This window comes from Strigops habroptila, chromosome 4, assembly GCF_004027225.2.
Source record: "Strigops habroptila isolate Jane chromosome 4, bStrHab1.2.pri, whole genome shotgun sequence".
NCBI classification, from domain to species: Eukaryota; Metazoa; Chordata; class Aves; order Psittaciformes; family Psittacidae; genus Strigops; species Strigops habroptila.
In genome coordinates this window covers 75,490,767-75,518,000 of record NC_046358.1, presented here as the reverse complement: position 1 = coordinate 75,518,000, position 27,234 = coordinate 75,490,767, and the positions used below count along the sequence as shown (strand labels likewise).

The 27,234-nt window shown below is 57.3% G+C and overlaps 5 protein-coding genes across 7 annotated transcripts; 3 read left to right on the top strand and 2 right to left on the bottom strand.

Annotated features, from left to right (window-relative positions):
- Nucleotides 1-127: 127 nt before the first annotated feature.
- Nucleotides 128-7,821, bottom strand: C4H7orf26 (chromosome 4 C7orf26 homolog). 3 transcript variants are annotated; one of them, XM_030483220.1, is made up of 6 exons: nucleotides 7,465-7,821; nucleotides 6,317-6,538; nucleotides 5,533-5,698; nucleotides 3,129-3,656; nucleotides 1,517-1,556; nucleotides 128-921 (listed from the first exon to the last, which is right to left on the bottom strand). In XM_030483220.1, the coding sequence occupies exons 1-6, from the start codon at nucleotides 7,654-7,656 to the stop codon at nucleotides 714-716; spliced, it is 1,356 nt and encodes a 451-aa protein (XP_030339080.1). In that variant the 5' UTR covers nucleotides 7,657-7,821; the 3' UTR covers nucleotides 128-713. The 3 variants fall into 3 exon arrangements, with proteins under 3 accessions (XP_030339080.1, XP_030339081.1, XP_030339082.1); XM_030483221.1 differs by lacking the exons at nucleotides 128-921; nucleotides 1,517-1,556 and adding an exon at nucleotides 1,719-2,535 and having other exon boundaries at nucleotides 7,465-7,758; XM_030483222.1 differs by lacking the exons at nucleotides 128-921; nucleotides 1,517-1,556 and adding an exon at nucleotides 1,719-2,522 and having other exon boundaries at nucleotides 7,465-7,758.
- A 1,954-nt stretch (nucleotides 7,822-9,775) lies between these two features.
- On the top strand, nucleotides 9,776-12,945 carry LOC115606796 (deoxyribonuclease-1-like). The gene is made up of 8 exons (XM_030483292.1): nucleotides 9,776-9,922; nucleotides 10,422-10,510; nucleotides 10,678-10,761; nucleotides 10,901-11,016; nucleotides 11,834-11,946; nucleotides 12,216-12,370; nucleotides 12,446-12,542; nucleotides 12,808-12,945. The coding sequence occupies exons 1-8, from the start codon at nucleotides 9,776-9,778 to the stop codon at nucleotides 12,859-12,861; spliced, it is 855 nt and encodes a 284-aa protein (XP_030339152.1). The 3' UTR covers nucleotides 12,862-12,945.
- A 1,666-nt stretch (nucleotides 12,946-14,611) lies between these two features.
- On the top strand, nucleotides 14,612-17,975 carry DNASE1L2 (deoxyribonuclease 1 like 2). Its single transcript, XM_030483293.1, has 8 exons — nucleotides 14,612-14,758; nucleotides 15,095-15,183; nucleotides 16,161-16,244; nucleotides 16,360-16,460; nucleotides 16,534-16,646; nucleotides 16,837-16,991; nucleotides 17,102-17,198; nucleotides 17,891-17,975. The coding sequence occupies exons 1-8, from the start codon at nucleotides 14,612-14,614 to the stop codon at nucleotides 17,939-17,941; spliced, it is 837 nt and encodes a 278-aa protein (XP_030339153.1). The 3' UTR covers nucleotides 17,942-17,975.
- Nucleotides 17,976-18,175: 200 nt separating this feature from the next.
- Nucleotides 18,176-24,816, bottom strand: ECI1 (enoyl-CoA delta isomerase 1). The gene is made up of 7 exons (XM_030483291.1): nucleotides 24,686-24,816; nucleotides 24,312-24,440; nucleotides 23,197-23,324; nucleotides 22,420-22,566; nucleotides 21,076-21,197; nucleotides 20,282-20,460; nucleotides 18,176-18,674 (listed from the first exon to the last, which is right to left on the bottom strand). The coding sequence occupies exons 1-7, from the start codon at nucleotides 24,729-24,731 to the stop codon at nucleotides 18,508-18,510; spliced, it is 918 nt and encodes a 305-aa protein (XP_030339151.1). The 5' UTR covers nucleotides 24,732-24,816; the 3' UTR covers nucleotides 18,176-18,507.
- A 581-nt stretch (nucleotides 24,817-25,397) lies between these two features.
- Nucleotides 25,398-27,157, top strand: PTX4 (pentraxin 4). Its single transcript, XM_030482265.1, has 2 exons — nucleotides 25,398-25,526; nucleotides 25,666-27,157. The coding sequence occupies exons 1-2, from the start codon at nucleotides 25,398-25,400 to the stop codon at nucleotides 26,914-26,916; spliced, it is 1,380 nt and encodes a 459-aa protein (XP_030338125.1). The 3' UTR covers nucleotides 26,917-27,157.
- Nucleotides 27,158-27,234: the final 77 nt, after the last annotated feature.

Sequence of the window (27,234 nt, the reverse complement as noted above, 5' to 3'; positions counted from 1 at the left end):
TGAAGAGGGCATTCCCCAGCATGGACATGAGGGGTGACTGCAGCCACAAAGGGGTTTTCTTCCCTCCCTAGAGCAGGCCCAACGCGTTGACCCATCTAATCACTGTTAGAAAGAGAAAGCGGCAGAATTACTTTATACTTCTTAAATTGTTTCCTTTAATAGGAAGTGCTGCTTTACTCTACCTTGTGCTTCTGAAACAAACATTTGTGTTCCAAAAATATACAGTGTACACATACTCTGTAGCTATAGATACAAACATTTACAAAGAAATGAGCAGGCTGGACTGGACGAGCTTGGAAAAAAATCTCACACCTTTCTTGCTGGCCCTCCCAGAGCAAGACCAGGTGGGCTCAGTGTGACATCAACTGATCAAGGCTACGGAGAAACACATGATTGAGAAACATACCCTTGGCGAGTCCATGGAACAATACGGATCAAAAAACTTCCACTCGCTGCAGAGGTTTGGGGGTTTTGTTGCCTCTTCCCACCCCCTCCTTTTGAACCTATGATCTGCTTTAGCATCTGCACCCCGCATCCAAACCGACCGCAGCCGACCCATCTGCGTCTTCTCCACATCCGAAGGGCTGATCCCTAGTGCAGGCACTGCTCAGCTTTACACCAAAGAGGAAAATGTGGTTCCCGAGACATTTGGTTTCATCTGCAAAGCTTCCTCCAACTAAGGGAAACCGGGTACACTCTACAGTCCTAGCGTTCTAGCGAATCGGTCGGTATGGGAATGTCATTCCTGGTATAAATGTTTGCACAGGATGAGCTGGGAGCGCCGGGTGAGCCGGGAGCGCAGGGTGCGCAGCGTGTGCGGGGTACCCCAGGGGAGGAGTATGGATGTGAGGATAAAATCCTGGTGGCAGAGCGCCGTGGGTCGGTTGCTGGACCGGACCTGAGATCACCAGCTGGAGCAGGCTGTGGAGAGAAATTCAGACAGGCACCAAGATTATTCAGAGAAGGTTTTTGTCACAGCTCTCCCCAGCCCACAGGGGACTGACTCTATAGATAATTCATAACTGACACACAGCACTGCTGAGAGGCAAGAGGACAGTGACTCAGTTATGCTCTTTACAGCTTGCAGAAGACTTTTTTTCCCCTCTTTCCCTTTTTCTTAATAAAATTTGGCTCCTCTTTGCAAAGAGGCAAGCAGCACAGTGCGGTTAAGCTTAGGGTCAGATAAAACAAGCAGGGCGTTGGGGACGGGACAACTTTGGGGCAGGTTCCACACTGTGATTTCATTTTCCCTTTCTGTGCATTTATTCTAACACAGTCTGGATCATCTACATGGTGGGAGTCACTGACGTGTCCTTCAGTCAAGAGTCCAGCTTGCAAGGGAAGAAGTAGCAAGCACTGTTTATCACCTTTACCCTTGTGCTAATCTCTGTGTGAATAAAGGCCGACTTTCAGAAAATAAACACAAATTTTTAGGGGAGATTTTGCCTCAACAGCCCCCAAGTGTGTGCCTTGGAATATGCATCAAAACTGACACAGCTGCAGAAAGGTCTCTTACTTGTTATGCGGTAGCCTGGAGCACACAGTTCTCAAGTCATCTGAAAGAGGACACAAGACATTACAATAAGGGTAAGGCAGAAATTAGAGTGATCTTCCTCTCCACTCTCCTTTCTAAGAAAGTCAGATTACCAAAAAAGCTCCAGTCATCAACAGAATGATCCAGAATCCCAACTCTCTGACTAAAAACCTCCAAAGGAGAGAAAATGTTTCTCCATCTCGCCAGTCAGCTTTCCATACCAGACACTTAACTGTATGTAATTAAGACACAGGAAATAGAAAATATGACTCTGCCACTGAACATGGCATTTATGATGAGATCAAAGCAAGGCAAAATTTACCCAATACCTGTTCTGTGTTGGTTTGGGTTTTTTTAAAACAGTGATAGTGTAAAGAATGGGTTGGGGTTTTTTTTCCTGAGGTCTATGAAGCAGAAATTGCACCTTTTTTACCATCTCCAAGCTTCTGCTAAAGCAGAATAGCTAGAACCGGGACAATTACCAACATACCCTGCTGCTAGAGTCCTTTCAGGAATAGTCTGAGAACAAAGTGTACCTTTGTAGGCAAACAAACTCCCAAAACACTGAAATAGCTGCTGTTATTTCAGCAGCTACTTATCCTGAATTATCTTCCGCTTCCATAGTGAGCAAGCGCTCAGAATGTACCATGTAAACAGCTAAGGAAAAAAACACAGCTGAAATAAGCCATTAACTTAAAAAAAATGCACTTTTCTGCTTGTTTTTATTACACGCAGAGCTACTTTGTATGTAAAACATTAGAAAGAAGAACACTGGGATCTAACCAACAGCGTGGGTTCAGCCACAGCAAAAGCCTCAGGCACCTGCTTAGGCAGAGGCCACTCTGCAGCTGGGGTCTGCACTAACTGTCCTAGCTGTTGGGAAGCTTTAAACTTTGGGAAGCTCTGGTCACACTAAAAATTACCAGTTTTCAAGAGAATGTGTCAAGAAAACAGTCTGTTTGGCTGACCCTGTGCTGTGTCTGCAGGTCTTTCAGAAAGAACTGTTTTGGAGACAGGACAGAAAGACAAAAGCCACATAAACAGGCTTGTTTACTAAGTTTAACTGAAACCATACACACTGTAATGGGGTCTCATTACAGGAGAGCTGAAGGCCAAGAAGTTCCAGATGAAGAGTTTTTGTTTGCTTTTCAAACTTCTTGTCTAGCACACCCACCTCATGGCTTGATCTGCTTCACAGACTCTCCTCCAGCAGCAAACTCAGAGAAGTCAAACTGAAGCACAATTAAACACTGCTTTTTAAATAGCTACAAGCAATTCTGAGGGAGTCAAATTTGTCCCTCTGCCAGCTATAACCCCCCTGTGCACACTGCAAGGTCAAAGATAAGTTCTTCAGTTCTGCAAAGCAACACACCAGCCACCTGCGTCAATGATCTCTCCTTTCTTACTCTCCATCCAGTTATTTTTCCTCAACTATTTCCTGCACTATTGCTTCCTAAAAGCAGAAAAATACTACTTCTGCTGTGAACACATGGATCTTTAATCCCTCCACCCCAAAACTCCCTCTTACAACTTCTGCACACTAAAGGAAAAGAACCCTGTGCCAGGGTCTCTGCCAGCCCCACCGACAGCTTACCTCTAGTGCACAGGAGTGCTCCTGATGCCATGGCCACTTGCAAAGCCTGAGCCAGTCTGTCTAAAGCCAGTTCAATCTCTTTGGATGCATTCAGAGGATTGAGTTCGTCAGAAAGTCTGTTAATTTCCTCAACGAGTGGAACCACGTGGTCAAAGGGTACTAGCCCCAGGCGCCCGTAAAGGTTCTTCTCCGTTAAATGCCCCTGAAGCATCATGAGAACCTGCAGGACACTTAGATGCAGTTTTGAATACAGCTGGTGGCAATCTCTGTCTTCTCCTGAAGTCGAGTCCTTGGCAATTTTGCTGGGAGGATGTCCATTTGAGAGAGAGGCTTTCTTCTTCCTTTTATAAGCCAAGGGGGCCTTCACACACCAACGGATCAGTCCAGTCAGTGGGGTGAGCTCTAAAAACCCTATCGGCAAGTTGGCCGCAATAGGAGTGTTTAGAAAGGTGATGAGGATCAAGCGAGGGTCTTCAAAGATCCAGGACACAATCAACTCGAGCAGATCTGAAGGAGGGATGAGGTCATCTGAAGATAGGAAAGTTATTATTGGGTAAGCTGAGCCTTGCACTGGAGCACGGGACAGCAGTCTTTATTTAATCTCTCACACACACCCTTCCTGCACTGCCACAATTACAATTTCACAACCTCCCAAACTCTGCTGGTTTTTTTCAAGACACCAAAGGTAAGATGCTTGTTTATCCCAGAGAAGACACAACCACGTTCCTGTCAACTTCACCTTCTCCACTCATTCTGAATATTTATCCTATTCTGCCAACATTTATCCTCTTTCCCAGCAAAGCTGCTTCTGACGTTTTCTTCTCTCCCACCCATCATCTACCCAGTTTTTCTTTAAACTCAGTCTCCATTCACCCCTTGCCACAGGAAGTACAATGGAATAGGAAAAACTTGTTGGCACTTCTTTCTCTTCACCCCACTCAACTAATTTCCTTTTAGACTTATCTAAACAAGCATGTCTGGTGGAAAAACTTAACACACCACCACAGTCACATGCCAGGTTAATGATTATAGGATTATGTAAAGCTTCAAGAAGTGAAAAGTGGTCATGAGCTGCAGCTTGGCTACAGACAAGAGAAACACTGACTTCACAGCAGTTGTGCATCATCCTGCCACAGGGGCGGGCTACTGGATTGAGCAACATACTTCATCGCTTGTTGCATACAGTGCCAAGAAAGAGCTCGGCACAGATCTGGTCGGGTCTTTTGTTCCTGAAATGACTTATAGGAAAAATCATCTGGCCTACAGCATTACTCATGTGCTCTGGAGACAGAATTGGTATTTTTCAGTATTTAGCTTTGAGAACTCCAAGTTTCACAGATACTGCTGTCTGTGTCATCAGCTCCTGCCCTCAGGACATGGTGGAGACTGCCCACTTACGGATTGCTGTTTGAAGAGCAAGCTTCCTTTTCTTGTGTCACCAATGACATCTCAAATAAACTGAAGATTTTTTTTTAAATTGCTTCCTATATCTCATGTAATTTCCTTTCTGGCATGTCTTTTAACCAGCTGGGTGAACTTCCAAGTGCTTGCACAAAACATATAAAACACTGAAGAAGAATATGCTACGAGCTCTACCAAATACTTTAAAGAAAAGAAGTCTAAGCCTGCACCTCTCTCACTAACAAGCTGCTTATCTGGAGAAGACCATGCAAAGCATTTCCTTTATCAATAACAAATAGTATTTGTTTTTTTGCATTATATGTGGTGTTGGTACTTAGTGTATGGTTGTTCCCTAGTCTACCGTGAGCTGTCTCTGAGTAAAGGTAAATCAATCTTATTTTAGACATCTACACGTTTCCAGTGTCTGAGCAACAACAACTAGAGACAGGTCAGATCACCTGCTGGTCACACGTACAGTTAAAGAGCGCGCTGGAGTACACTGTTGATTGCATTTCTCATGAGTGCTCAACAGAACCCTGCTCCAGTTTGCAGACATTCAGAATTTGTGTTTCTCCCCTTTTTGGAAGGATCCGGACTGACAGACAGCCCTGAGTCTATCTGCTGAGTAGGTGACATGCAATAGGGAGGTCCAGCTGCCCAGCCCAGGCAGATCAGCTTTCACTCGTAGAGCTGCTCCATCAATAAGGTCCCCCCATGTCCTCTGAACCTCTGTGGAGGACACTGCCCTTTGCGTCAGGCATTACCTGGCTGCTTCTCCAGCAGAGACTCTACCTTCAGTAGATAAAAAATAACCAAGTGGTTATTTTTATCCTCACCCCAGTGACAGATGAGGCAACAGCCACACCCCTGAGCTGCTTCTGGCAATCATCACATGGTCACAAGCACCTTTACAATTTCAGCAGTTAATTCCCTTGCAACAGTTAATCTGTGTTGCATTATACTGCACCTCTTACTTTGAACAACACAGCTTGGAAACACTTACCTGAAGAGAGGTCGTAGAGAGCTGTGACGGATGTAATGAACTGGCAGCAGAAGCGAGGACTGGCACTGAATATCTGCTTCAGTGTCTGGATGGAGCCTGGCACCAAGTTGCAGTAGTCGTCAACCAGGGCTCGGGCCAGCCTCACGCAGTACACCGCGGGGGTTCGCTGCAGCGCCGCAGCACACAAGGAAAAGCAGGTTAAACCCAGCCACAGAAAGTGCTACAGAGCCAAAGGAGATCCCCAACATACTGCATTCATGGAAGCCAGACACAGGTATTCTGTGCTCAAATCGCAAGAGAGAGGTTTGCCCCTTCTGGCATGCACAACCTTGCACATCAGGCACAGCTTACTTCCTAAACTGCGGAGTTGGCTTCTTTGGGCAACGTGACCATGAACTGCTATGGTTTTGTTCCCTGTGCTGGGAACCCTCGAACCCTCCACTGACCCCTTTCAACATGCAGGGCTTGAGGGGGAGGAAATCAATAAAACTTTCACTGACAGTAAAAATAACACCAAATTTTCTTCTGCCAGTGCACATGTAAGTGGATTGGCAGAAGCTCTCCCTTATGCTGGAACAAAGGCATGGACACAAGCACAGACATGGTGAGAACATAGCTGCAGCAGCCAGCTGTTCTATCAGCTTAAGCTGCCATGGAGAAGCAGCTGACTGCAACCAGCTGTCACCAACCATTGGGTGACGCTCTGCCCCAGCTCACCCATACCCATCGTGGCACACTCCCTCGATCCTTCCCCAAGATTGCCCTGCCTGCACAGGAGCTGTACCTGCAGCCAGAAGGCAGCACACTCCAGAACAGGAACCCTGCACACAGCCACTGCCATGGAAACCAGCTTTCCTAGCAAAGCCATCCTGCTGTCATCTGCTTTGTTTCCTTGAGGGCTGAAGAGAGATGAGAAAATGATCTGCCGGACTGAATCCTTGGTTTGCTCTTGGAAATAATTGCACATGATCTCAAGGAGCTGAAGTTCCTGAAGTGAATTCAATCTCTGAAAGAAAACAAAAGCGAAACTGCAAAATACACTGTGGCTCTTGAAGAAACAAGAGCTGAAAAGACAGGAACAGTACAGAGTGAGAGCTTCCCTCAAATGTTAGAAACTCAACCTTTATGCACAGCATACATTCAAGCTTCCTGAACCATCACTGCATTTACCTTGTTACAGCGAAAAGCTCTGGATGGTGTCTGAATACCTGCATACCCAAGACTGGCTCTTGCTGCGCCTGCAAGTGCTGGCCTAAACCCAGATATGAGACTGAGAGCAATACTGGGGTGAAAAATACTTCCTTCCTCTGCAAATAACAGCACTGAGGGTGCTGCTGGGGGGGTCAGAGCTGGGCCCAGCAGCCCACCATGCTCCAGGCCCACGCACCCCAACATTCACGGTCAGTTCTGGTTTCTGGTTGCTGCTCTCTGGAAAGACCCATCCCAGCTCCATCTCACACCAGCCACCTAAAACCCCTCGTAGGGCCCAGCTGCAGCGCTGTGAGGCTGCAGGCAGTCCCCAGGGCGTCGAGGTGCCCCACACCTCCCCTCCCTGGGGCCCTGTCTTGTCTCCCGGCATCCTGCCCAGCCCATTGGGGTCTTGCCACCCAGTCCCCTCCTGGCCAGAAACCCCTCGGTCCCCAGCACCCCAGGGACGCTCCTGGGGCCTCGGTCCCCAGCAGCAGCCGCCCCGCAGGGACCTCATCCTGTCCCCCTAAGGCCTCAAGCTCCAGCAGCAGCGCCTCAGGGCTCCTGAGCACCTGGAGCCTCGGCGTCCACAGCCACTCCCCGGGGCCGAGGCCGGGTGCCGCTGCCCGGCCCCACGCCCCAGGGCCCGCCCGGCTTCCCGAGGGCCTCAGCCCCCACCGCCCCCCGGGACCCCGTCCGGGCCCCGCCAGGCCTCGCTCGCCCCGCGCCGTGGTCGGGGCCCACCTTGGGCGGCGCGCCGCGCTCCTTGGGGACCTGGAAGAGGAACTCCTCCAGGAGCTCGGCGGGGCCCTTGTCGACGAGGGGCAGCGGGGCGCTCTGCAGCTGGCTGCTGAAGTAGATGTCCAGGTGGTACAGCACCTCCTTGGCGGCGCTCAGCGCGTCCCGCCGCAGCAGCGAGTGCCGAATGTCGCTCATGGCTCACACCGGACCCCGGCCGGGCCCCCGCGGACCCCCCGGCCCCTCCTGCGGCGCGGGGCGGCGCGGCCTCCCAGCGGCGGCGGAGGCGCAGGGCGGGCGGGCGCTACGGCGGCCCCACACGGACAAACCGGGGCAACGCGCGCCCGCCGCCGGCAGCGCCCCCTGGCGGGCTTGCCCTTAGCGGGGGTCTTGTGCCGCGGTACCGGGGGGGGGGTGTCCGGCCGTGAGGGGTCTCTTAGCGCCGGGTACGGGGGGGTCGCTGCAGGGCCCCGCCATCCCCTAAGGATCACCCGGCAGGGCCCCCCTGGGAACGCGGCAGCTGCCCCCGGAGGCCGCCAGCCAAGGCCGCTGGGCGGGGCTGGGTGAGCTGCGGGAGCGTGCGGGGTGCGGGGAGCACCCCCGGGACCGCGCCTGCCCCGGTGGGCTCCTGGGTGAACCACCGCGGCAGGACGCGCTGCTGTCGGCGCTCGCAGCTCCACACCCAGCACCAGCGCTGCTGGAGCCATGGTGGGGTGCACCGGCTGTGCTCAGCCCGCGGCACCGGCATCCCAGCACCACCACGCTCATCTCAAACCGGCTCGTTGGCAATGTGGGAACAGTTGGTGTTGGTGAAATAAAAGCTTTTCCAAGACAAACCATAGCTGGTGGCGAGCGAGAGCTGCCCCTGCCCCATACTGGGGAGTTGCTGTTCCCTACAAGTGGTCTCAGGGATTCACTTACACCTCACCTATCTCCTGTTGGCGTTTTTGTCGGTTCAGGCACATTCTCAGCCTTATCTGTGGCAGGAGGTGTTGGCACTGGTCTGAACCGAGCAGATCTTTATTTCCGTGAGAAATGCCATATGGAGCCTGCGGCCTTGCGCTTGCTGGCTGAGGAGCACTTGGCAAGGTGAGCGGGTCCCTCCCCATAAATGCAGGTGCAGATCTTTCCTTTTCCAGAGACCTTGCACAGCACCAAAGGTACGTCCTGATCCCCTCTCCCATCGCCTTCTGCAGCTTGGCTTAGTTTTGCCATGACTCTCTGCTGTGGCTGAGCCTGGGCACAGCTCATCCGGGATGCTCACAAGCATCATCCGGGATGGATACGGTCCTCTATAGGTGCCTTTGCCCGGGAGGCTGCTGCACTCGCTCGGAGCAGGGAGGATCTGTGGGGCTTTGGGCAATTTTTGGCATGACCAAATCATAGCATTACTAAACCATGGCGTCACTGAATCGCCACATTACCAATGGGAGGGACTGCGGCATTAGAGGTGCCAGCACTTACAGCCATTGCGAGGATGCAGATGGGGAAAGGAGAGGATTTAACTAGAGCAGCTGCCCCAGAAGAAAAAGTGAGCCTGGAGGCAGCAAACCCTTCCTCAGGTTGGGCTTCAGGTGTGCCAAAAGCTGGGGTGTTTGCTGGCCCTCCCAGCCCATCTTACTGAGGCCCCCAGCGGGATCAGGCACTTGGGGCACCTGAGCTGGGCTCAGATCCCATCTGCTGGTGAAATATTACCCCAGGGAGCTGAGCGCCGTGGGAAATACTTCCCAAACACCTTTCCCAGTGGGTGGGAGCTGCCACGCTGCTCAGCAGGGAGTCCTGGGAGACTCCAGCCTGGGTGAGGATGGGGCAGGGGAGTGCTGGGGGGCAGAATACTCCTGGTGAGGGTGCTCCGGGCAGGGAAGGAGTGGGGAGGGGTGTCAAGGGGGGATCCATCCCTTGCTGTGTCCCAGCATGGCTGCTATAGGGTCATTTGGGGCACAGACCCCAGGGAGGGGTGGGAGAGGGACAAGCCAAGGGACCTTGGTGTCCCTAGCTGCTGCAGGGGCACATCCGGGGCCAGGAGAGGCATTCAGGTGAAGGAGGAACTGCTCTGCGTCACCATGAAATGGCATTCACTCCTTTGCCAGTGAGTTATCCACTCTGGCCTCCCTCCAGGAGGGAAAGGCAGCATGAGGCTCCATGTGAGGCAGGAGCACAATGGTGGGGCAGGGGTGCACCATTACTGGGTCCTGGTGGTTCACTGGGAAACAGACACCTCCCAGTGAAACCAGTAGGGCCAGTGGGAATACCCTGGACACCCGTCATCTATGCCAAATCCCCATCCTAGCCAGGAGGGCTGCCCCTCTGCACACAGATGGCGGCCTCGAAGCTGGTGCTGTCGCTGCTGGTTGCAGCTCTCCTGCTGCACGTGGTCACCACGCTGAAGATCAGCGCTTTCAACATCAAGACATTTGGGGACAGCAAGATGTCCAACCAGACTATCGCAGACATCATCGTCTCTGTGAGTGTGGCGGGAGATGAGTAGTCCCGACCGCTCTCTGCTCTCTGGAGCGCAGCCAGCTTGGGGCAGTTGGACACCAGCTTTCTACAGCCATCCATCCATCCACCCATCCATACACCCATCCATCCACCCATCCATCCATCCATCCACACCTCCATCCATCCACACATTTGTTCTTCCTCCAACACCATCTCCATCCTTGGGCTATCTTCACTCTTACTGGTCCCCATCCAAGGATGGGCAATGCTTGGTGCTGCCCAGTCCTCACTCAGAGCAGCCTGCAAGCGAGGAGCTGCTGGGGTGGTGGGTGTTAGACAGATGCATGTTAGAGGGCCTTGTGTCACCCCAGAGGATGCCGGCAGAGGAGCTCCCTCCTGGCTCTGGGGTCCCTCCTGCCCTGTTGCCAGCCTGGGAGCCTTCACAGCCCAGCCCAGGCACCCACGGGTGTAGCAGGAGGAGCTCCCAGCCAGAGCCGAGCAGCTCTGATTTGTCGCCTCAGATCCTGTCGGGATATGACATCACCCTGGTGCAGGAGGTGCGGGATAGTGACCTGAGCGCTGTGGAGAAACTCATGGACCAGCTCAACAGGTGCCCCCCATAGCACAGGGACGGGGGTCCCTGCAAACGGGATGCTGGGGCAGACCCCAGCCGGAGCCTCGCCGTGCCAGGGCTCCTCCAGCTCAGCCATAGAGAGCCCAGTGGTCGCTGGGGGGCACCAGGAGCCTCCTCTCATTCTCTCTGCATCTCACTCCCAGCATGTCCCTGCACCCATACAGCTTTTTGGATAGCATCCCCCTGGGTCGGGCCAGCTACAAGGAGCAGTACATCTTCATCTACAGGTAAGGGATGCTGCCAGGGTCTAGCGTCCCCTGTGTCACCCACTGTCCTCCCCAGTGGCCACCGAAGGGTGGTGGGTACCTTTGGGAGCCCTGGCTGCAGCAGCAGCAGTGCTGGGGGCTGCCCTGCTCTCCCCCTCAGGTCAGACATGGTCTCAGTGCTGGAAAGCTACTACTACAACGACAGCTGCAGCTCCTGTGAGACCGATGCCTTCAGCAGGGAACCCTTCATTGTGAAGTTCTCCTCACCCACCACACGTGAGCAAAGCCAGTGCTGGGACTGCCTGGACCTGGCACAGGGTCCCCTCTGTGCAGGGCTGATGCAGGCAGGGGGGTTGCACCCTGGAGCCCAGCTCAGGGGCTCCACCAGAGTCCTTCACTGCAGCAGGGCCTTCTCCCTGCCACGGGAGCCCAGGGGTCCTGGGTACCTGCCCAGCGTGGCCAGCACTGCCTGCTCTTTCCCACCATGTGCCATCTCACATCACCTCCCATTGCTGCCATCTCCCACCATGTGTTCTCTCCAATTGTGTGCCATCTCATATCTCCAATTGTTTTCCATCTTGTCCCACATCCCATCACCTGCTGCCTCCCATCTTGTGCCATATCCCACCATCTGCTTTCTCCATTTGGGTGTCATCTCCCCTCACGTACTATCCCCCATTGCTTGCCATGCCCCATCACCTGCCATCCCCATCACATGCCATCTCCTGTCATGTCCCATCTCCCACCCTGTGCCATCTCCCACTCCGTGCAATAACCTCCACCTCCCAAGAACCTCCCCAGGGTGCACACTCACCCATCTCTCTTCCACCCCCATCTCCTTCCCAAAACCACAGTGTCTTGGAGAAAATGATGGGAAACAAGCAGCAAACCCCAAACCAATGCAGAGGGATGCAGCTCCCAATGGAAATTCCAGCCTGGAGGACAAGCAGACCACAAAAAGCCAATGCACCCTTTCCCTTTGGCAGTTTTCCCAGCCAGTAGCTGGGGCTTGGCCCGGGGTGGTTCCTGGGGTTCCCACTCCCTTCCCGCGTGCTGCACCCGAGCCGGGGGCTGACAGCCGGCTCTCCAGCAGAGGTGGAGGAGTTTGTGATGGTGCCTCTGCACGCCGAGCCCAGCAACGCGGCGAACGAGATTGATGCGCTCTACGACGTCTACACTGATGTTGTCAACAAGTGGGCAACCAACGTAAGTGGTGCTGGGGAGCTCAGCTCCTCCCTGGGGCAGCCTGGAGTACAGCCACCACGCATGGACATGTCCCATGGGACACCTCTCATACCCATCGGAGTGAGTGCCACTCCGGCAGTGTCCAGGCAAGGAGCCGCTGGGTGGCTCCACTGCCATTACTGGGGGCTTGTCCCCCCATGCTGGGGGTTTCTTGCTGTCCCTTAGTATTTTCGGGTGCACATGGTGCCCCATAAGGCCCAAGGGCAGGGACACAGCACACTGTCCTGCAGAACATCTTCCTCCTGGGCGACTTCAACGCTGACTGCTCCTACGTGACCAGCGCGCAGTGGCCATCCATCCGCCTGCGCTCCCTCGACGCCTGCGAGTGGCTCATCCCTGACAGCGCCGACACCACCGTCAGCAGCACTGACTGTGCCTACGACCGGTGGGTGCCACGGCACGGGAGGGCGCTGGTGTGGGGGGTGCTCCGGGCATTAACGCCCCCGTGATGCCCCGGCAGCATCGTCGCCTGCGGCACCGCACTGCGCCAGGGCATCGAGCCCGGCTCTGCCACCGTCAATGACTTCCAGAAGACCTTCAACCTCCAGAGCAGCGACGTGAGTGATGGCCGGGCATATAAGCCCGCTGGCACGGGGATCCAACCCACCTCGCCTCCTGGGAGCACGGGTGGGCTCCCTGTTCCCCAGGGTGCACCTGAGGGTGGCCTGACCCCAACCCCTGCACTAATGCATCCCCCCCACAGCTTGAGCATTTTGGGTATGCTCTGAATTTTGGGGTTGGAGTGTTGGGGTCCCAGCCGCCCGTGACAGTGATGCAGGTCTGGACAAGCTCAGCCACCTCTCTGCTCTCCCCCCTTCACAGGCTTTGGCTGTCAGCGACCATTTCCCGGTGGAGGTGATCCTGAAATCCCGCTGAGCCCACCCCCATGCTGGCTACCAGGACACTCCAGCACACACCTGCACCCCTGACAGGAGCCCGTGCACCACCAGTGCCAGCTGAGCTGCCTGCTATCTCTGCAAGGATCTCTTCAGGGTCTTGTGGGAGTGGGATACTCTCTGTCTCCATTAAAGAATGAGTCTTTCCAGCCTGCAGCTCTGGAGGCAGAGCACCTTCAGCCCCTCCAGCAGCCCCCTGTGCCCAAGCCCCCTGTCCCCCTGCCAGGGGCAGCCCCACTGGGGCTAGAGCCAGGGAGGTCCCTGGGTCTGGGTGTCCCCTCCTGATATTGAGAGACCCAGACCTGCAGGGTGACAAGTGCTGCTCCCCTATGAGCTGCTGGCAGCAAAACCAGAGACACTGGGAGTCTCTGGGCAAGATTCAGGTTCCTTGCCGGGATGCAGGATGCTCTTCCAACAGCTTACGGGGACTCATCCCGCTGGAGCCCGCCTGGATGTGGGGCGGCTGACTGGGTGCTGGCAGCGAGGGTGGGGGAAGCAGAGGACATGAGTCAGTCCCCAGGGGATTCGGTGCCTCCTGGGGGGGTTTCGGTGCTGGCACAGTGCTGAGGGACACCAGACTCATCCCGTGACTTGGCATGAGGATGAGAAAACCGAAAACGCACGGCAGAGCCCAGCGAGCCCAGGCATGAGCAGCCATTGCCTCCCTGCCTGCCCTGCTGCTGGGACCCCGGCACAGCTGGCATCCTGGCACAGCCACCTGCTCCCCCGGCGGGGTGATGCCATGCACCGGCGTGCAGGATGACAGCTCCACTGGGGCTGCTTTGGGTCACCAGTGGGGCTGTTCTGGATGACCACTGGGGCGGCTGCTGCTGTGGTTTGCAGCCATCCCCTCTTGCCAAGGCTCATCCCCTCTGCTCAGCCTGCCTGACCAGACACCCCACAATTTCCTCCTCTCCCCTCTAATTACACCATCTGAATCATGCACATTAAGGCCATTGCTCTTCACCACCCTCTTGGCCGCCGTGCCCCTTGCTGTGACCTCGGGGACCACTCTGTCTGCAGCACCCCGAGCCCCATGCACCCACCCAGCCCTGCTGAGATGCGCCAGCACCGCCGCACCTCTCTGGACACCCTGCGATGTGCCAGCACAGGGCTGGCTGTGCCGGCCACACCCCGCCGCCCCATGGGGTTTGGGTTTCCCAATGTAGGAAGGAGCCCAAAGCCGTGCCAAAAACCCCACGGGGGTGTCCGACTCATCCTGCTTTGCCGGCACCTCTGTTGGGAATAAAACCGCCCATCCTGCAGCTGGGAGGGCAGAGGTGTCACGCACTCAGCAAGGTAAGGACGGATCTGGGATCGGCACCTTCAGCCGCGAACTGGGAGGGACTGGGATGAGCTGGGATGAGGAGTTGCTCTCTTACCCACTAGAGCTGTGATCAGGTTTAGGGACGTGGAGCAGCCCGGGGTGCTGGTGGTGATGGCTGGTGGGTGATGGAGATATCCCGGTAGGAGCAGAGCTGGGTCATCCCTGGGGCTGGCAGAGGTGCTGCTGGGTGGATTCATGGAGGCAGGACAGGAGTCAGCTTCCCCTGGGACCAGCCCGTGCCAGCTCTGTGGGCTGCTCCAGGCAGTACCCACCATGGCACACTGTGTGCCAGGACTTACGAAGAACCTACATGGGATTTTTTTTGCTCTATTCCCAAATCCAAAGCAGTTTTCAAAGTCTGGCTCCCATCACCGCATCCCTGCTCAGCATTGCTCTCGGCAGGATGGGAACCATGGTGCTAGCACTGTACCTTCTGGCTGTGGCTTTCCCATGCCTGGCCACTGCCACACTGCGCGTTGGTGCCTTCAACATCCAGGCGTTCGGTGACACCAAGATGTCCAACGAGGAAGTGGCGGGAATCATCATCAGTGTGAGTGGAGCCGGTGCCATGCAGGACAGGCTGTGTGCTGGGGTGGACCCAAACTGTGGCTCCTGTGCCAGGAACACATAGGGATGTGCCATCCATGGCTCCTGTGCCATGGGGATGAGATGGCATCCCAGCGCTGTGGATGCCCTGAGTGGATGAAGCCTTGGTGGGGACCACGGTGGGGTGTCAGGCACACACCCTGCATGAGGGACATGCAGGACCCCGTGGTGCTGCACCCAGCACCATGTCAGGGTGCCCGGCAGCAGATGGGTGGGAGGAGGTGTCCCTGAGCCCTCGGCAGGCTGCCTCCCACCATCACTGCCCCTCCTGGTCCCACAGATCCTGAGCCGCTACGACGTGGTGCTGGTGCAGGAGGTGCGCGACTCCGACCTCAGTGCCGTCACCCAGCTCATGGAGCAGCTCAACAGGTATGAGCAGGGCTGGGGCTGGGGCACCCAGCTGAGACACCAGCATTAGCAGGGAAAGCCGAGGTGCTTGAGCAAAACCAGCCATCCATGGGCAGAGGGTTTGTTTCTGGAAAGGGGAATGGGAGAAAAGCACTGGGGCTGAAGCTTGGAGCAGGCTGAAGCTTTGAAAAAGCCACTGGGAATAATCCAGGGAGGGGAAGAGGGATACAAGTGGTACAAAACCCCTCTGAAAGCTGCCGTTCCACTGGAGCACACAGGATGGAAAGGAACTGGCAAACTCTGTCTCCAAAATCCAGAAGGACAGGGCAGAGGTGAGATGGGGGATGAAGGAGGCAGAGGCAGACAGCCCCCCGTGCCCAAATACCCTGTGAGTGGCAGGGGGACCCCAGGATGGACCCAGTGGCAGATGATGCTCTGAAGTGAGTGGCTCAGGCACCCCAGGAGGAAAAGGGGCTTCTGGAGTGGGCTAAAAGTGGTCATGGCAGCGTGACAGCCCCTCACCGGCTGGGTGCTGACCCCGCTTTGGGTGCAGGCAGGGGCCGGGGCTGGGTGGAGGCTGCTGCTGCCTTGTTGCGCTCCTGAGCAGGTACACCCAGCCCGCACCCTCGCCCCTCCGGTGTCCCCTCCAGCACGGCCATACAGCAGCCAGGGCAGGGAGGGTGACGCCAGGCTCCGCACAGCCCCGGGCTGCTCATTGACCTAATTTAGTTTTACTGCACGTGAAGGTGAGGAGCGTCCCTATGGAGCCACCCTGTGTCCTGCCATGCCCTAGGTGGTGTGGACAACAGGCTCAGAGCCACTACACCCCTGTCACCCCATGGACAGGGCACAGTGGTCCACAGGGACAGCATGGCAGGACTGGCTGGTGCCAGCCCCACGGCCACCCAGCCCCTGGCTGTGCTGAGGCTACCCCAGGATGGTACCAGCCATGTCAATGGTGCCAGCCATATTACCATCCTGCCCTTGCTTTTCCACAGCGTATCCATGTCTCCCTATGACTATGAGATCAGCGGCCCCCTGGGACGGGACAACTACAAGGAGATGTACCTCTTCATCTACAGGTAATGGGGCTGGGTGTGCTGCCACCTGCCTGCAGCACCGTGGGGCCACTGACACCATGGAGGGGACACAGGGGCCATGCGGAGCCCCAGGGTCACCATCCCTTTGGTCCTGCAGGACAGACGTCATGTCTGTGGTGGACACCTACCAATATGAGGATCCCCAGGATGTCTTCAGTCGGGAGCCGTTCATCCTGAGGGTCTCAGCACCCAACACCAGTAAGCAGGAAGACAAGTGGCCCTGGGTGGTGGCATGGGGTGGCATGGGGCTGACATCTCTCTTCCCTGGCAGAGGTGCAGGACTTTGTCCTGGTGCCGCTGCACTCAGCCCCACACGATGCTGTTGCCGAGATCGATGCTCTCTACGATGTCTACCTGGCCATTGTCAACAAGTGGGGGACTGATGTGAGTGGCACTGGGGATAGCACCGAGGGTGGGCACTGAGCCCTGGGGACCATTCGACCCGTGCTGGGTCTCTGCTCCAAGGCGAGTGGTAGAATGGGTACCCTGCTCCTGCCCCATCCCCTGTCACGGGAGGCTGCTGTTGGGGGCAGCCCCATTCCCCAGCCACCATGTGCACCCCATCTCCCTGCAGAACATCATGTTCCTGGGAGACTTCAACGCTGACTGCACCTACGTCCAGCACAGCGACTGGTCATCCATCCGCCTGCGCACCAGCGACATCTTCAAGTGGCTGCTCCCAGATGGCACCGACACCACCGTGGGGAGGTCAGACTGTGCCTATGACAGGTGAGTGCTGCCACGACACTGCTGGCTCCCCACCAGCACCTCCTGCCTGTCCCACACCACCCTGAGTGCAGGGACAGGAGCAGGACCCACTGCCCGTGTCTCCCTGGCAGGATCGTGGTGTGTGGTGCCAAGCTGAAGAGAAGTATCGTGCCCAATTCAGCTGGTATCTATAACTTCCAGCGTGCCTTCCGGCTGGAGCAGGAGGAGGTGAGCTGGGCTCGCAAACTCAGGGCTCAAACAGGCACCAGGGCTGAGCTGCCCTGGGCAGCACCAGCTGCGGGGCTGCTGACATCTAGCAGGGATTAGGCAGCTCAGTGCAGCCATGTACCTGCTGCATTTAAGGATCAGCTCAAAACCACAGCTGAAGCAGCTCCAGCAGCAGCATGAGCTGGCTCTGGCCATGGCATGTGTCCCCCTGCCTGGTGCCTGCATGCTGGGATGCCAGCACAGTCCCTGTGTAAGGCATGTGGGAGCTCAGGGTGACAAGGGACCTGTGGGTGGAAACAGGAGTGGGGATTTGCCTGTCCCTGGGGGGAAGAGATGAGGCACTCAGGGTTTTACATGGCCTTTCATGGGCAGGCACAGGCAGGACTCCAGGGCATGGGGCAATCCAAGCCAATCTTCAGCCACCCATAGCTGGCACAGGGCTCCCAAGCAAGACACGGGGGTCTCAGGGGGCAGACACCCCCCCACCAATCTCCAGACACCCCCCCATGCCATCTCCATAAGAGGTGCAAAACTGGAGCCTCATGTGTTGAGTGTCGGGTTGGAGACATCGTGTCCCCCTCTGGCAGGCAGGTTGTGGCAGGGCAATCACAGCACCCTGCCAGTCCCACCAGCACTGTGAGGGGCTCGCCAAACCCTTGCATTACACCTCCCCACTTCTCACCCTCCTCCAGGCCCTGGCAGTCAGTGACCACTACCCGGTTGAGGTGAAGCTGACAGCTTGAGTTGTCCTGCAGCCTCAGACCGCGATCCAGCTCCAGCTCCCACCACCAACCCTGTGAAGCCACTCCCTGCACCCCATCCACCATTCCTGCTCCGGGTCCTGGGCCGGAGAAAGGTCGCAGCCAGCCACCAGCCGTGCCCAGACCCCTCAGCCCACCATGGACCAGAGCCTGGGGACAGGCCACCAGCCAGGAAGTGGTGACCACCGATGGGCTGAGAATGAAGCATCCACCTCCTACCTCATTGAAGACTTTATTGACAAATCTCATTTCACAATTAACTGTTGGATAGGAAGGAGGACATCCAAGGACCAATGGGCTCAGGCCACAGCCGTGTCAAGACCCTCTCCCTGTCTGTTCCTCAGGGAGCTGAGCAGACAGCTCTCCCGCTCTCAGGAAAGGCAGCGGTGGTGTCAGGCACTCTACGGGGACTAAAGGGGCAGCTGGGGTGGCCATTGGAGCAGGTAGGACCTCGCCAATTGCTGACACTGCAGACAACTTCATTGTGAAAGTCTACAGGTACTGCAGTGTTCCGAGCTCCTAAGACCGGGCCCTGGGTGGCTGGCTCCTCAGCTCTTCTTCTTCTTCAGCATCTCCATGTACATGCGAAGTGACTTCTGGATGGACTCTTTCGAGACAAAGCTGGTGAAGTTTTTAATGTCTTCCTCTCGGTGAGCTACCAGGAGGTCCAACACTGCCTTCCTCATCATGGACTTGGTGATCTGACGGGCGTGGTCTGCAGAGGAGAGCAGGGATGAGGAATGTGCATGGTCCTCACCCTAACCAGCTCTCAGCCACTGCCACCCCGTGCAGGTGCCTCCGAAGGAGGAGGTATTGCTCAATAAAGGGCTCCTTAGACCAGCAGGGAAAGGTGTAAGGAAACCCCACCAGCTGGAAGCTGAACTGGATAAATTCTCATACAATAAATCATGATCTGTACTGCTGAAACCACTGATCTACTGGGACAGATGACAAAAAGCTGTGCACCTCCTTCTCTTTGCACTCTCCAGAGCCTAGCCCCCATCCCAATACACACCGGGCTGAGGACAGCAGTAACCAAACAAAATTTTCTGCTACTTCAAACTGCTCTGGCTTTAAGTTCCTCTGACCCAAACCCTTCAGCCTGTGGCAAGACAGTCTGCTCACGCCAAACACACTGTACAGAAGCCAGCAGCTCTGTCCCCTTGAGCTCATCCCGACAGCCGGCTCTGGGCCTGTGCCATTCCATATGAATACATGGATGCTGCTGGAGCAGTGGTGGCTGCTGGAGCTGACCAAGGCCTCGAGCACCCATCTGCTCACACACACACAGAGCCACGTGCAGTGATGCAGCAGCACATCTGTGGCACAGATGTTGCATGCGTGCTCTCACTGTGCTTCAACCATGATGGTGAAGAAATCACCAACCCCCCATGCACTGGGAACCCTGAATTGCTCCAGTTCCTGTGTGCTACAGACACCTTCACCCAGGCAGACTCCTCCTGCTCCGAATTAGGGCTCTGGGGAAAGATCTGCATGGTGCCTCCTGCAAGTCAGGAGAGAGCTAAGATGTGCTCCGCACTCTTTGGGGCTCACGTGCCACTTTAACACTAGCAAGGCAGGGGAGAGAGCTGCTTAGGGACCCTCTTCCAAGGCTGGGACACAAAGTGACAGTCCTGGGACCCTTCTTTCTGTGCAGATTCCTTTCATTCAGATTCCTACAGGAAAAGCAGCCAATGGGTGCTGCACAGCTGCACCTCCCTGCAGTGCTCAGGAGGTAGCATGGGACGGGATAGCTGACACCTAGCCCTGGCCACAATGAGCCCTCCCCCAGCCCAGGAACCCTGTGCTGCCAGTCACAGAGCAGCCCAAACATGCACATAGTGTCTGTGCTCACTGTGTGTCCTCACACCCCCATCACCATCTCCAGCTCAGCAGAGTGCCAAGGGCTGATCCAGACCACAAAGGTGGACTGGCAGCCACCCAGGCACTCTCACCCTGCCTGCTATCCCAGCTCCATGGCAGCTTTCCTGGGGTAACGCCTCCACTGACAGACACAGAGATTCAGTTTGTCTCTGGGACTCAGGCATCTCCAGATTGACTCTGCAATGACTGGCAGGGCGAGCCAAGCTGGAGCCATGTGCCTGCACACCCAGCACAGTGTCCTCCCATGCATGGGCACTGGCCAGCCCATCTCGGTTAGCCCAAGGCTGGGACCACTGTGCTGAGCTTTCCTACCTCCCAGCCATCCACACCTTCCCTTTAAATGGGAACTGTTACATAGCTCCCAGGTACCAACTGGGGTGCCTGTCCTTCCCACCCACATCAGATCCCCTCTTCTCCTGCCGGAGGTGCCACCCGTACCAGGAAGGGCCAGCCACTGTGCCATAACAGCTGTAGCCTTCTCCTGCAGCTTTTCCTCTGGCACCAGCTCATCCACAATGCCAAACTTGAGGGCCTCAGGTGCGGGGTACAGGGAGCCCAGCTGGAGGGAGCGCTCAGCAACTCGCTGTCCCACAACGTTCACAAATGTGTCCTTAAACCTAGAGAAGATGGGAGGCAAAGCCACGGTCAGGGAAATGAACCCAGCAGCAGCTGCACTGACACTGAAGCTAAAAGCACGCTTGGTCTCGCTCCCCAGGCTATAGGCTCAGCCACGCTGTGCAAAGTCAGGCGAGCAGAGTAATTTTTGGTTCTACCAAAGTTCCCCCTTCTCTCCATGAGAGCTGTTCTATTTACCCTCAGTGCCACGTTCTTAGGGCAACCAAGGGCCTGTGTCTTAGAATATTGGCGTCCCTAAGCTTTCAGAAATCTCCACAGCTATGGGATTCTGCAGGTACACAGCGTGTTCAGAGAAAAGCATATTCCCAGACTGAGCCTGATCAGGAGATCTCCCAGTGCTCGTTTCAGAGTTGACTGCGGAGTCAGACACTGAGGTCCTCGTTGGTGAAGGATGTGAGGATTCTGCAGCCTGAAAGCTTTTCAGATACCTACAGGATAGGACAGAGAAATGAGGTGCTGTCTGTCTCCTGCAGCTACCTGATCACTGACATATAAAACTACTTCTCAGTGGCCAATTAAACTGATTCATAAACTCCTTGAAGATGAATTCTTTTTAGAGACCAACACATAACACAAAGTGGAAGACACTGGCTTACCAGAAGGGAGCCACAATGCCCAGCTGGGCTTCGTTCAGGCCGATGGTGTATTTGGGGTTATCTGCCATGATCCTGTAGTCGCACGACAAGGCAATGAGACAGCCTCCTGCCGGGCTGGACCCCTGGCAATGAGAAGGAAGGAGTGAGTCTAGGTCATGGTTACACACATTGACAGAGTAGATTTCCCTCAGTCTCTGATTACCTCATTTGAAACAGCCCTAAAGAAGATTTCTGATAGGTTTACCCTTTCATTTTTCAATGCTCTTTGTTGCATTGAAAATCGATCTCTAGTTAATTGATCCATGTTACTCAGGTCACAAATCCCGCAGTGGATATTTGCTACAGCATTTTCCTGTAACCGTACCTGAGTCTTTTCCACTAGTTGAGTTTGTAATCCTAAATGTCACAAAAACAGTTCTGTTCAGGGGCTTTGTAACACCTTCTGTCTATAAAACCTCCATTTGTGACCATCTTTGCCACAGCTCAGTGCTTGGTGCACAGGATGCCTGTGTGAAGCCATCAGAGACCCAGCTGCCTTCAAAGACAGTCTACAGGCAGACACAGAACCAGGAGCTGCCAAAGCAGCACTGCACTGAAATGTGAAAACAAGACACCGAGCAGGTCACAAACCATCTACAGACACGGAGATTCAGACAGCATTTCCCTGCTAGCCAAGAGCTATGGCTGGAGGAACACGGCCCAGGGAAACAGGGCTTACGACAGCCCGCGCTGCCCGAAGCATTGCTGCCCACAGGACCGAGGACACTTGCACACTGCATGGCTGCCTCCCACCTCCTCCCCTGCAGCGAAGCAGTGCAGCAAGCAACTGGGCAACTCCCACAAGTGCCATAAATGAGAAAGCAGCCAGCGGGCACATGATAGGCGCCCTTTGAACTGCTCCTACACCAACCACTCAGCTTCTCTGGTACTTGTCTGCTACTGATGCCTCTCTGGGCTCTACCACTGGCCTAAGCCCTCCTCCAGATCCTCCAGCCGAGTTCTTGGGGCAGGGTATGGCTCTTGCTGTGCAAAACACTGCCAAGGGCACCTCAGCCCCCATTGGCAGAACATGAGTGCCATGTAAGCTCTCCAGGTAGCCGAAATGCTGTTATACCCCAGAGCACCTGCAGCTTCCATGCAGCCTGCAGGATCCCACGCTTCCATGCCTTCCCACACCCCAACTCACTGACCAACAGACATGAGCTTTGCCCAGACATCCCAACAAATACATCCCTGTGTTTGTTTCAGCACTGGTAAGCCTGATGTTTAAGCTGTCCCTGCCCATGGGGTGCAAACAAGACAGACCATGCAAGGTGACCGGGAAGGTGGATCTAAAGGACGTACATTGACCACAGCGAGTGTCACCATGTTGGAGCTGTACAACCGGAGCCACATCTCCTGCACAGCTCTCCAGAATTCGGTGTAGTGCTCCGTGCTTTTCCCACACATCTCGGTGATGTCCAGGCCAGATGAGAAGATTTTTGGGATGGCCTGGAATCAGGAAAATGCAAACATCACTCAGAGTAACCACTCAGGGATGATCCTCCAGCCCTCTAATGCACTCAGCCTGAAGCCCGAGGAAAGGGAAAGGATTAATTAAATATGACATAAACCAGGGTCTTTTGGGGTTCTGAAACAATCTCCCCAGTGCTCCCACAGCTTGGATCATCCCAACATCACGGCCTGCAGGGCTGGGACTCTTTGCTTGCAGCAAGATTTCTCATTATCAGGATCCCTGTGCTGGTACATCAGTCATGCAGCACAAAACCTATCCTGTCCCATTCCCAGGCACCCACTTTGTATACACACCACATCTGAAAATAACTACTAGCAGCTCCCTCTGGACAGTTCAAGAGACCTCAAGGGATATGGCAGCTTTGCAGATAAGCAGCTTTGATTGTAATGACAAATTACAATACTTGGTTGCTGTTATTCTGCCAGAAAAGGGCACAGAAGAGCACAGCAATTCCAAGAACCCCCTCCCCTCCCCTCCTTCCGAAGCTGACCAAAGCTGCCTCCTTGCCCTCCCATGCCAGTGACCGTGGATCCAAGAGACCAAACACAAGGAAGGGAGTGGAACCCATTGCTTGCATGTTAGATCCCGCTCTGGACAACACGTACGGATGTTATGATGATGCCCCGGCAGGCCCGGTCATTCTCTAGCTTCTCCAGGCTTATACAGAACTCGGTGAGGAAGTCCAGGTTGAGGCTATTGACTGGGGGGCTCTTGAACTTCATTGTGGCAACGCCTATGCCATGGTAAACACAGAGACATCAGAATCCCCCCCAACACGGCAGCTCGCAGTGCCTTGCTCAAGGGAGTTTCACCCGCCTCCATGCTTCCCTGCTCACCCAGATCGTGCCTTCCCACTCCTGGCTCTTCGAAAAGCCCTCAGAGCAGTGTGGTCAAGAGCAGGTCAGACCTGTCTTCAAGCCATGCTCACTGAGCCAGAGGTGAACCTGGAGCATGGGCAAGCACGCCCTGTGTCCCAAAGGCCAGCCACTTTTGGAGTCACACTGCCCAGCAGTTCCCTTCTCTCTGAGCTCACGGGATAAGGTTTAGCCTCCTGCTGCTATTGCAGCAAACATCCCACGCCCGGAGGGATCACACACCTTTCCCACCCTGCCAGCAGCACTGCCACCATGGCCAGCACTGCGGGAAGGGCTCTGAGCCCTTGTCCCCTCCCCAAACAGCACTACCCTCCCCAAAAGGTCCTGGAGTGCTTGGTCTGGGTGCTGCAGCCATGCCCAGGCTGTGGACAGTGTGAGGACGCACCCAGGGCCCTGGCAGGTGACGGCAGGCTCTGGGAAGCCTCAAGAAGAGGCACCCTTTGTTTGGTGCCGGAACATGGCCCCATGACAGCTATTCCTGGCAGGCAGGACACAGCAATCCCAACAGCTGCTCCCTGGAGCAGCGCCTGCCACTCTACCATGTCTCCAAAGCCAGGACCCCGCAGAGGGGTCGATGCCCAGGCTGAGGACAGGGCACGGGGTGACAGCCAGGGTTTGCCTGTGGCACCCAAGCAGCACCCAGCCACCTGACGTGGTGACACTCTCGTCCCCAAACGCGTCTCTCTGAGGGTCCTAAGCAGCTGAAGCTGAAACATGTGCGGCTTCGGTGGTTTTCCATGCCCAGGGCCACACATGCCATGGGGCAGGCGCGGCAGGGGCCCAGCCTGCACCCCACAACTCCCCGTATGTTGAGGGTGACACCGCAGAGGTGCCACCGGCTGCACCTGAGCTCTCATTCATGTCCACCTGGATCTTCTTGTTGCTGAAGGCACGGCATGGGGCGAGCGGGAGGCCGGGGGGCCGCCGGGCGGCTCTGCCCCACACCGGCAGCCGGCGGCACAGCGGCAGCACACCTGGAAGGACAGAAACAGGTAGGGCCGGGCAGGGCACAGCCCCACGGGGTGGGACACAGGGACACCCCGACCCACCGCGGGAGGACACGCGGACACCCCGACCCACGGCGCGGGACACCCTGACCCACCGCGGGAGGCCATGGGGCACCCCGACCAGGGCGGGGGGGCACCGGGAGGGGCGGTGGGGCTGCCGCCGGGGGCAGGGGACAGGGTGTCGCCAGGGGGGGGCGCGGGGCCGGGCGCACCTGAGCGGGTGATGCGCCGGGCAAGAGTCGCCGCCGCCGCCGCCATCTTCCGCCGCGGGCTCAAGGGTACGGGGCGGGAACGGGCCGCGCGCACCGCACTGCGCCGCAGGACACGCCCCCCGGCACAGGCACCGCCCACTTGAAAGCACCGCCCATCGGGGCTGAAGCTCCGCCTGCGGTGGGCGCTACCGCCCCCTGGTGGCTTCAGACTGGCTGCACCGTCCCGCTCCGTCCTGCCGTGCCCTGCGCCGTCCACATCGTCCTGCCCTGCCCGAGCCGTCCTGCCCTGTCCGCGCCATCCTGCACCGTCCTTCCCTGCCCGCACCGTCCTGCCCCATCCTGCCTTGCCTGTGCTGTCCTGGCCACACCGTCCCGCACCATCCTGCCCTGCCCTGCACCCATGGTGTCAGTCTGCGCCCCCCCACCCTGCTGCCCTCTTGGAGCTACCCCACAGACTGGGCCCGCCGGGGTCATGCACCCAGGGGTCCCCCCACACCTTCCCTCACCTCATGGCCCCTGACCCGGGCAGCCGGAGCCCCGGGGGGCTCCTGGACCGGGGTCCACGGTCCCCGCCAAGCCTTGGCCGGTGCTGGCGGCTGCTGGGCCGCGCCAGCGGTGGCTGCGGATCTCATCATAGTCGAGGCTGCCCCGGGGGACCCGGCGGGGGCTGGGGCTGGCCCTGCCGCGCAGGCAGAACCCGTCTGGCAGCGGTATGGCGGGGACGGCGCTGCCCCTCTGCCTGCTCCTCGCTGCTGCCCTGCAGGGCGGCCTGACCCAGCGGTCGGGGCCCGGCGCGCGCCCTGGCCCCCTGCTCCTGCGGCTGCGGCGGCTGGAGGAGCAGGTGGGTGCCGGGGCCGGGGTCGGCACAGCCCGGCCTGTCCTGGGGCACTCAGCGTTCTGGGGCAGGCTGGGGCCAGCGCTGCCGCGGGGGCCTGGCACGGGGACGTGGGCTCACCCCACCTCGCCCCACCCCTTTGCAGTTTCGGCGGCTGCAGGAGGTGACACTGAGCCATCTCCAGAGCATCGCCGGCAACTACAACATCTCCTACAACATCGACGGCCGCTTCAGGGCACTGGCGGAGCAGGCAGAGGCAGCCACCACTGCCCGGGCTGCCCTGGGCGCCGAGCTGGCCCGCCTGGCCACTGCTGGCCGGCGGCTGCGCCGCAGGCTGAAGCGGCTGGAGGGGACAGTGGGTGCCCTGAGCCCACCGCACCGCCTGCTCACCCACCCGCTGGGTGCACCGGTAGAGGCTGGCACCGAGACACACAGACCGCTGGAGGCTGCCCGGAGCTGGGGCAGCCAGCGGGAGCCACATGGCCAGGTGGCCCCCAGCACCCCCAGCCCTCAGCTCCCGAAGGCGAGGCGGTGGCAGCAGCGCCGGCAGGAGGAAGGGCACTGGCTGCCGGCTGATGCTGGGCACGATGGAGCAAGCAAGGAGGATGCAGAGCCCCCTCACGATGCAGCACTCGGAGCCCAACCCGTGGCACTGGTGTTCCCCACCGTGACCATGGTCCCCCAGGAGCAGCCGCCGGCCCCCCAGCAGCCAGGAGAGGGTAGGTACAGGCTCCCCACCCCGGCGCCCACCTCCCCAGCCTGCCGCACCGGTGCCGTGCTGCACTTCCCCAACACCTCTGCCGAGCATGTGGCCATCCTGGGGCTGGGGCCGCGCCGGGCGCTGCGGGCGCTGTCGCTCTGTGCCTGGGTGGCCACCCCAGCCCCCTGCCTCGGTGCTCTCCTCTCCTACACCACTGAGGACAGCGGCAGCGCGCTGGCCGTGCGTGGCTGTGGCAGGGACCTCCCCGGCTCCGCACAGTTTGTCATGGAGGACGGGCAGCTTCGGGAGCTACCGGTGACGCCGCTTCTGGGTGGCAAGTGGCACCACCTCTGCCTCACCTGGTCCTCTGGCCAGGGCCAGTACCGCTTCTACGTGGACAGGCGGCTGCTGGCTGCTGGCTCCGGCTTCCAGCAGGGCTATGAGATTCCTGGTGGTGGCTTGCTGGTGCTGGGGCGGGAGCAGCACCACCCCGGCAGGGGCTTCAGCACCGAAGAAGCTTTTGTGGGTCACTTGGCTGGCTTTGCGCTCTGGAGCCGGGCTCTCCTGCCCGGGGAGGTGGCCAGCATGGCGACCGGCCGGGGGCTGCCCCGCGGCCCCCTCCTCACCCTGGCTGATGCCTCCCTGCGGGGCGGGGTGCAGAGGGTGGCGTGTCCCTACCTCCAGCACTGTCTGTGACGAGCCTGGCAGCGGGAGCCGTGCCAGCTCCCAGCACTATCACAGCTGGCTCACGCTGCCGATGCCAGCATGAGCTGCGTCCTCCCAAGGCAATGGGACACGCTGTAGAAAGGGCGTCGCAGGACTGGGACCACCAGGAGTGGGGAAAAGGAAAAGGCAGTGGTGAGACCCAGTCCTGGTGCTGGAAAGTCATCAGCTCCTGCCCCCAGAGGTTGTACAGCCCCATCATTCCTATTAAAATGGGCAGAGAAGAAACCTCGTTTATTTCTGGTCTTGCTCTTCACTGTAACGCTCGGCGCCACTTATGGCCGGGCAGAG

Bases quoted from the DNA above. Each gene is read 5' to 3' on its own strand.
- C4H7orf26 (XM_030483220.1), bottom strand. From the start codon at position 7,656: ATGAGCGACATTCGGCACTCGCTGCTGCGGCGGGACGCGCTGAGCGCC. The intron at 5,699-6,316 runs GTACAGCTCCTG...GCGGCGCTGCAG, and splicing joins GTGCTGCCTTCTGGCTGCAG to CGAACCCCCGCGGTGTACTG. The intron at 3,657-5,532 runs GTAAGTGTTTCC...TCCTATCTTCAG, and splicing joins TCTCTACGACCTCTCTTCAG to ATGACCTCATCCCTCCTTCA.
- LOC115606796 (XM_030483292.1), top strand. From the start codon at position 9,776: ATGGCGGCCTCGAAGCTGGTGCTGTCGCTGCTGGTTGCAGCTCTCCTG. The intron at 10,511-10,677 runs GTGCCCCCCATA...TCTCACTCCCAG, and splicing joins CTCATGGACCAGCTCAACAG to CATGTCCCTGCACCCATACA. The intron at 12,543-12,807 runs GTGAGTGATGGC...CCCCCTTCACAG, and splicing joins TCAACCTCCAGAGCAGCGAC to GCTTTGGCTGTCAGCGACCA.
- DNASE1L2 (XM_030483293.1), top strand. From the start codon at position 14,612: ATGGGAACCATGGTGCTAGCACTGTACCTTCTGGCTGTGGCTTTCCCA. The intron at 14,759-15,094 runs GTGAGTGGAGCC...CTGGTCCCACAG, and splicing joins TGGCGGGAATCATCATCAGT to ATCCTGAGCCGCTACGACGT. The intron at 16,461-16,533 runs GTAAGCAGGAAG...CTTCCCTGGCAG, and splicing joins GGTCTCAGCACCCAACACCA to AGGTGCAGGACTTTGTCCTG.
- ECI1 (XM_030483291.1), bottom strand. From the start codon at position 24,731: ATGGCGGCGGCGGCGGCGACTCTTGCCCGGCGCATCACCCGCTCAG. The intron at 22,567-23,196 runs GTACGTGTTGTC...TCCTGATTCCAG, and splicing joins GGGGCATCATCATAACATCC to GCCATCCCAAAAATCTTCTC. The intron at 18,675-20,281 runs GTACGGGTGGCA...TCTCCTCTGCAG, and splicing joins ACAGTGGCTGGCCCTTCCTG to ACCACGCCCGTCAGATCACC.
- PTX4 (XM_030482265.1), top strand. From the start codon at position 25,398: ATGGCGGGGACGGCGCTGCCCCTCTGCCTGCTCCTCGCTGCTGCCCTG. The intron at 25,527-25,665 runs GTGGGTGCCGGG...ACCCCTTTGCAG, and splicing joins TGCGGCGGCTGGAGGAGCAG to TTTCGGCGGCTGCAGGAGGT.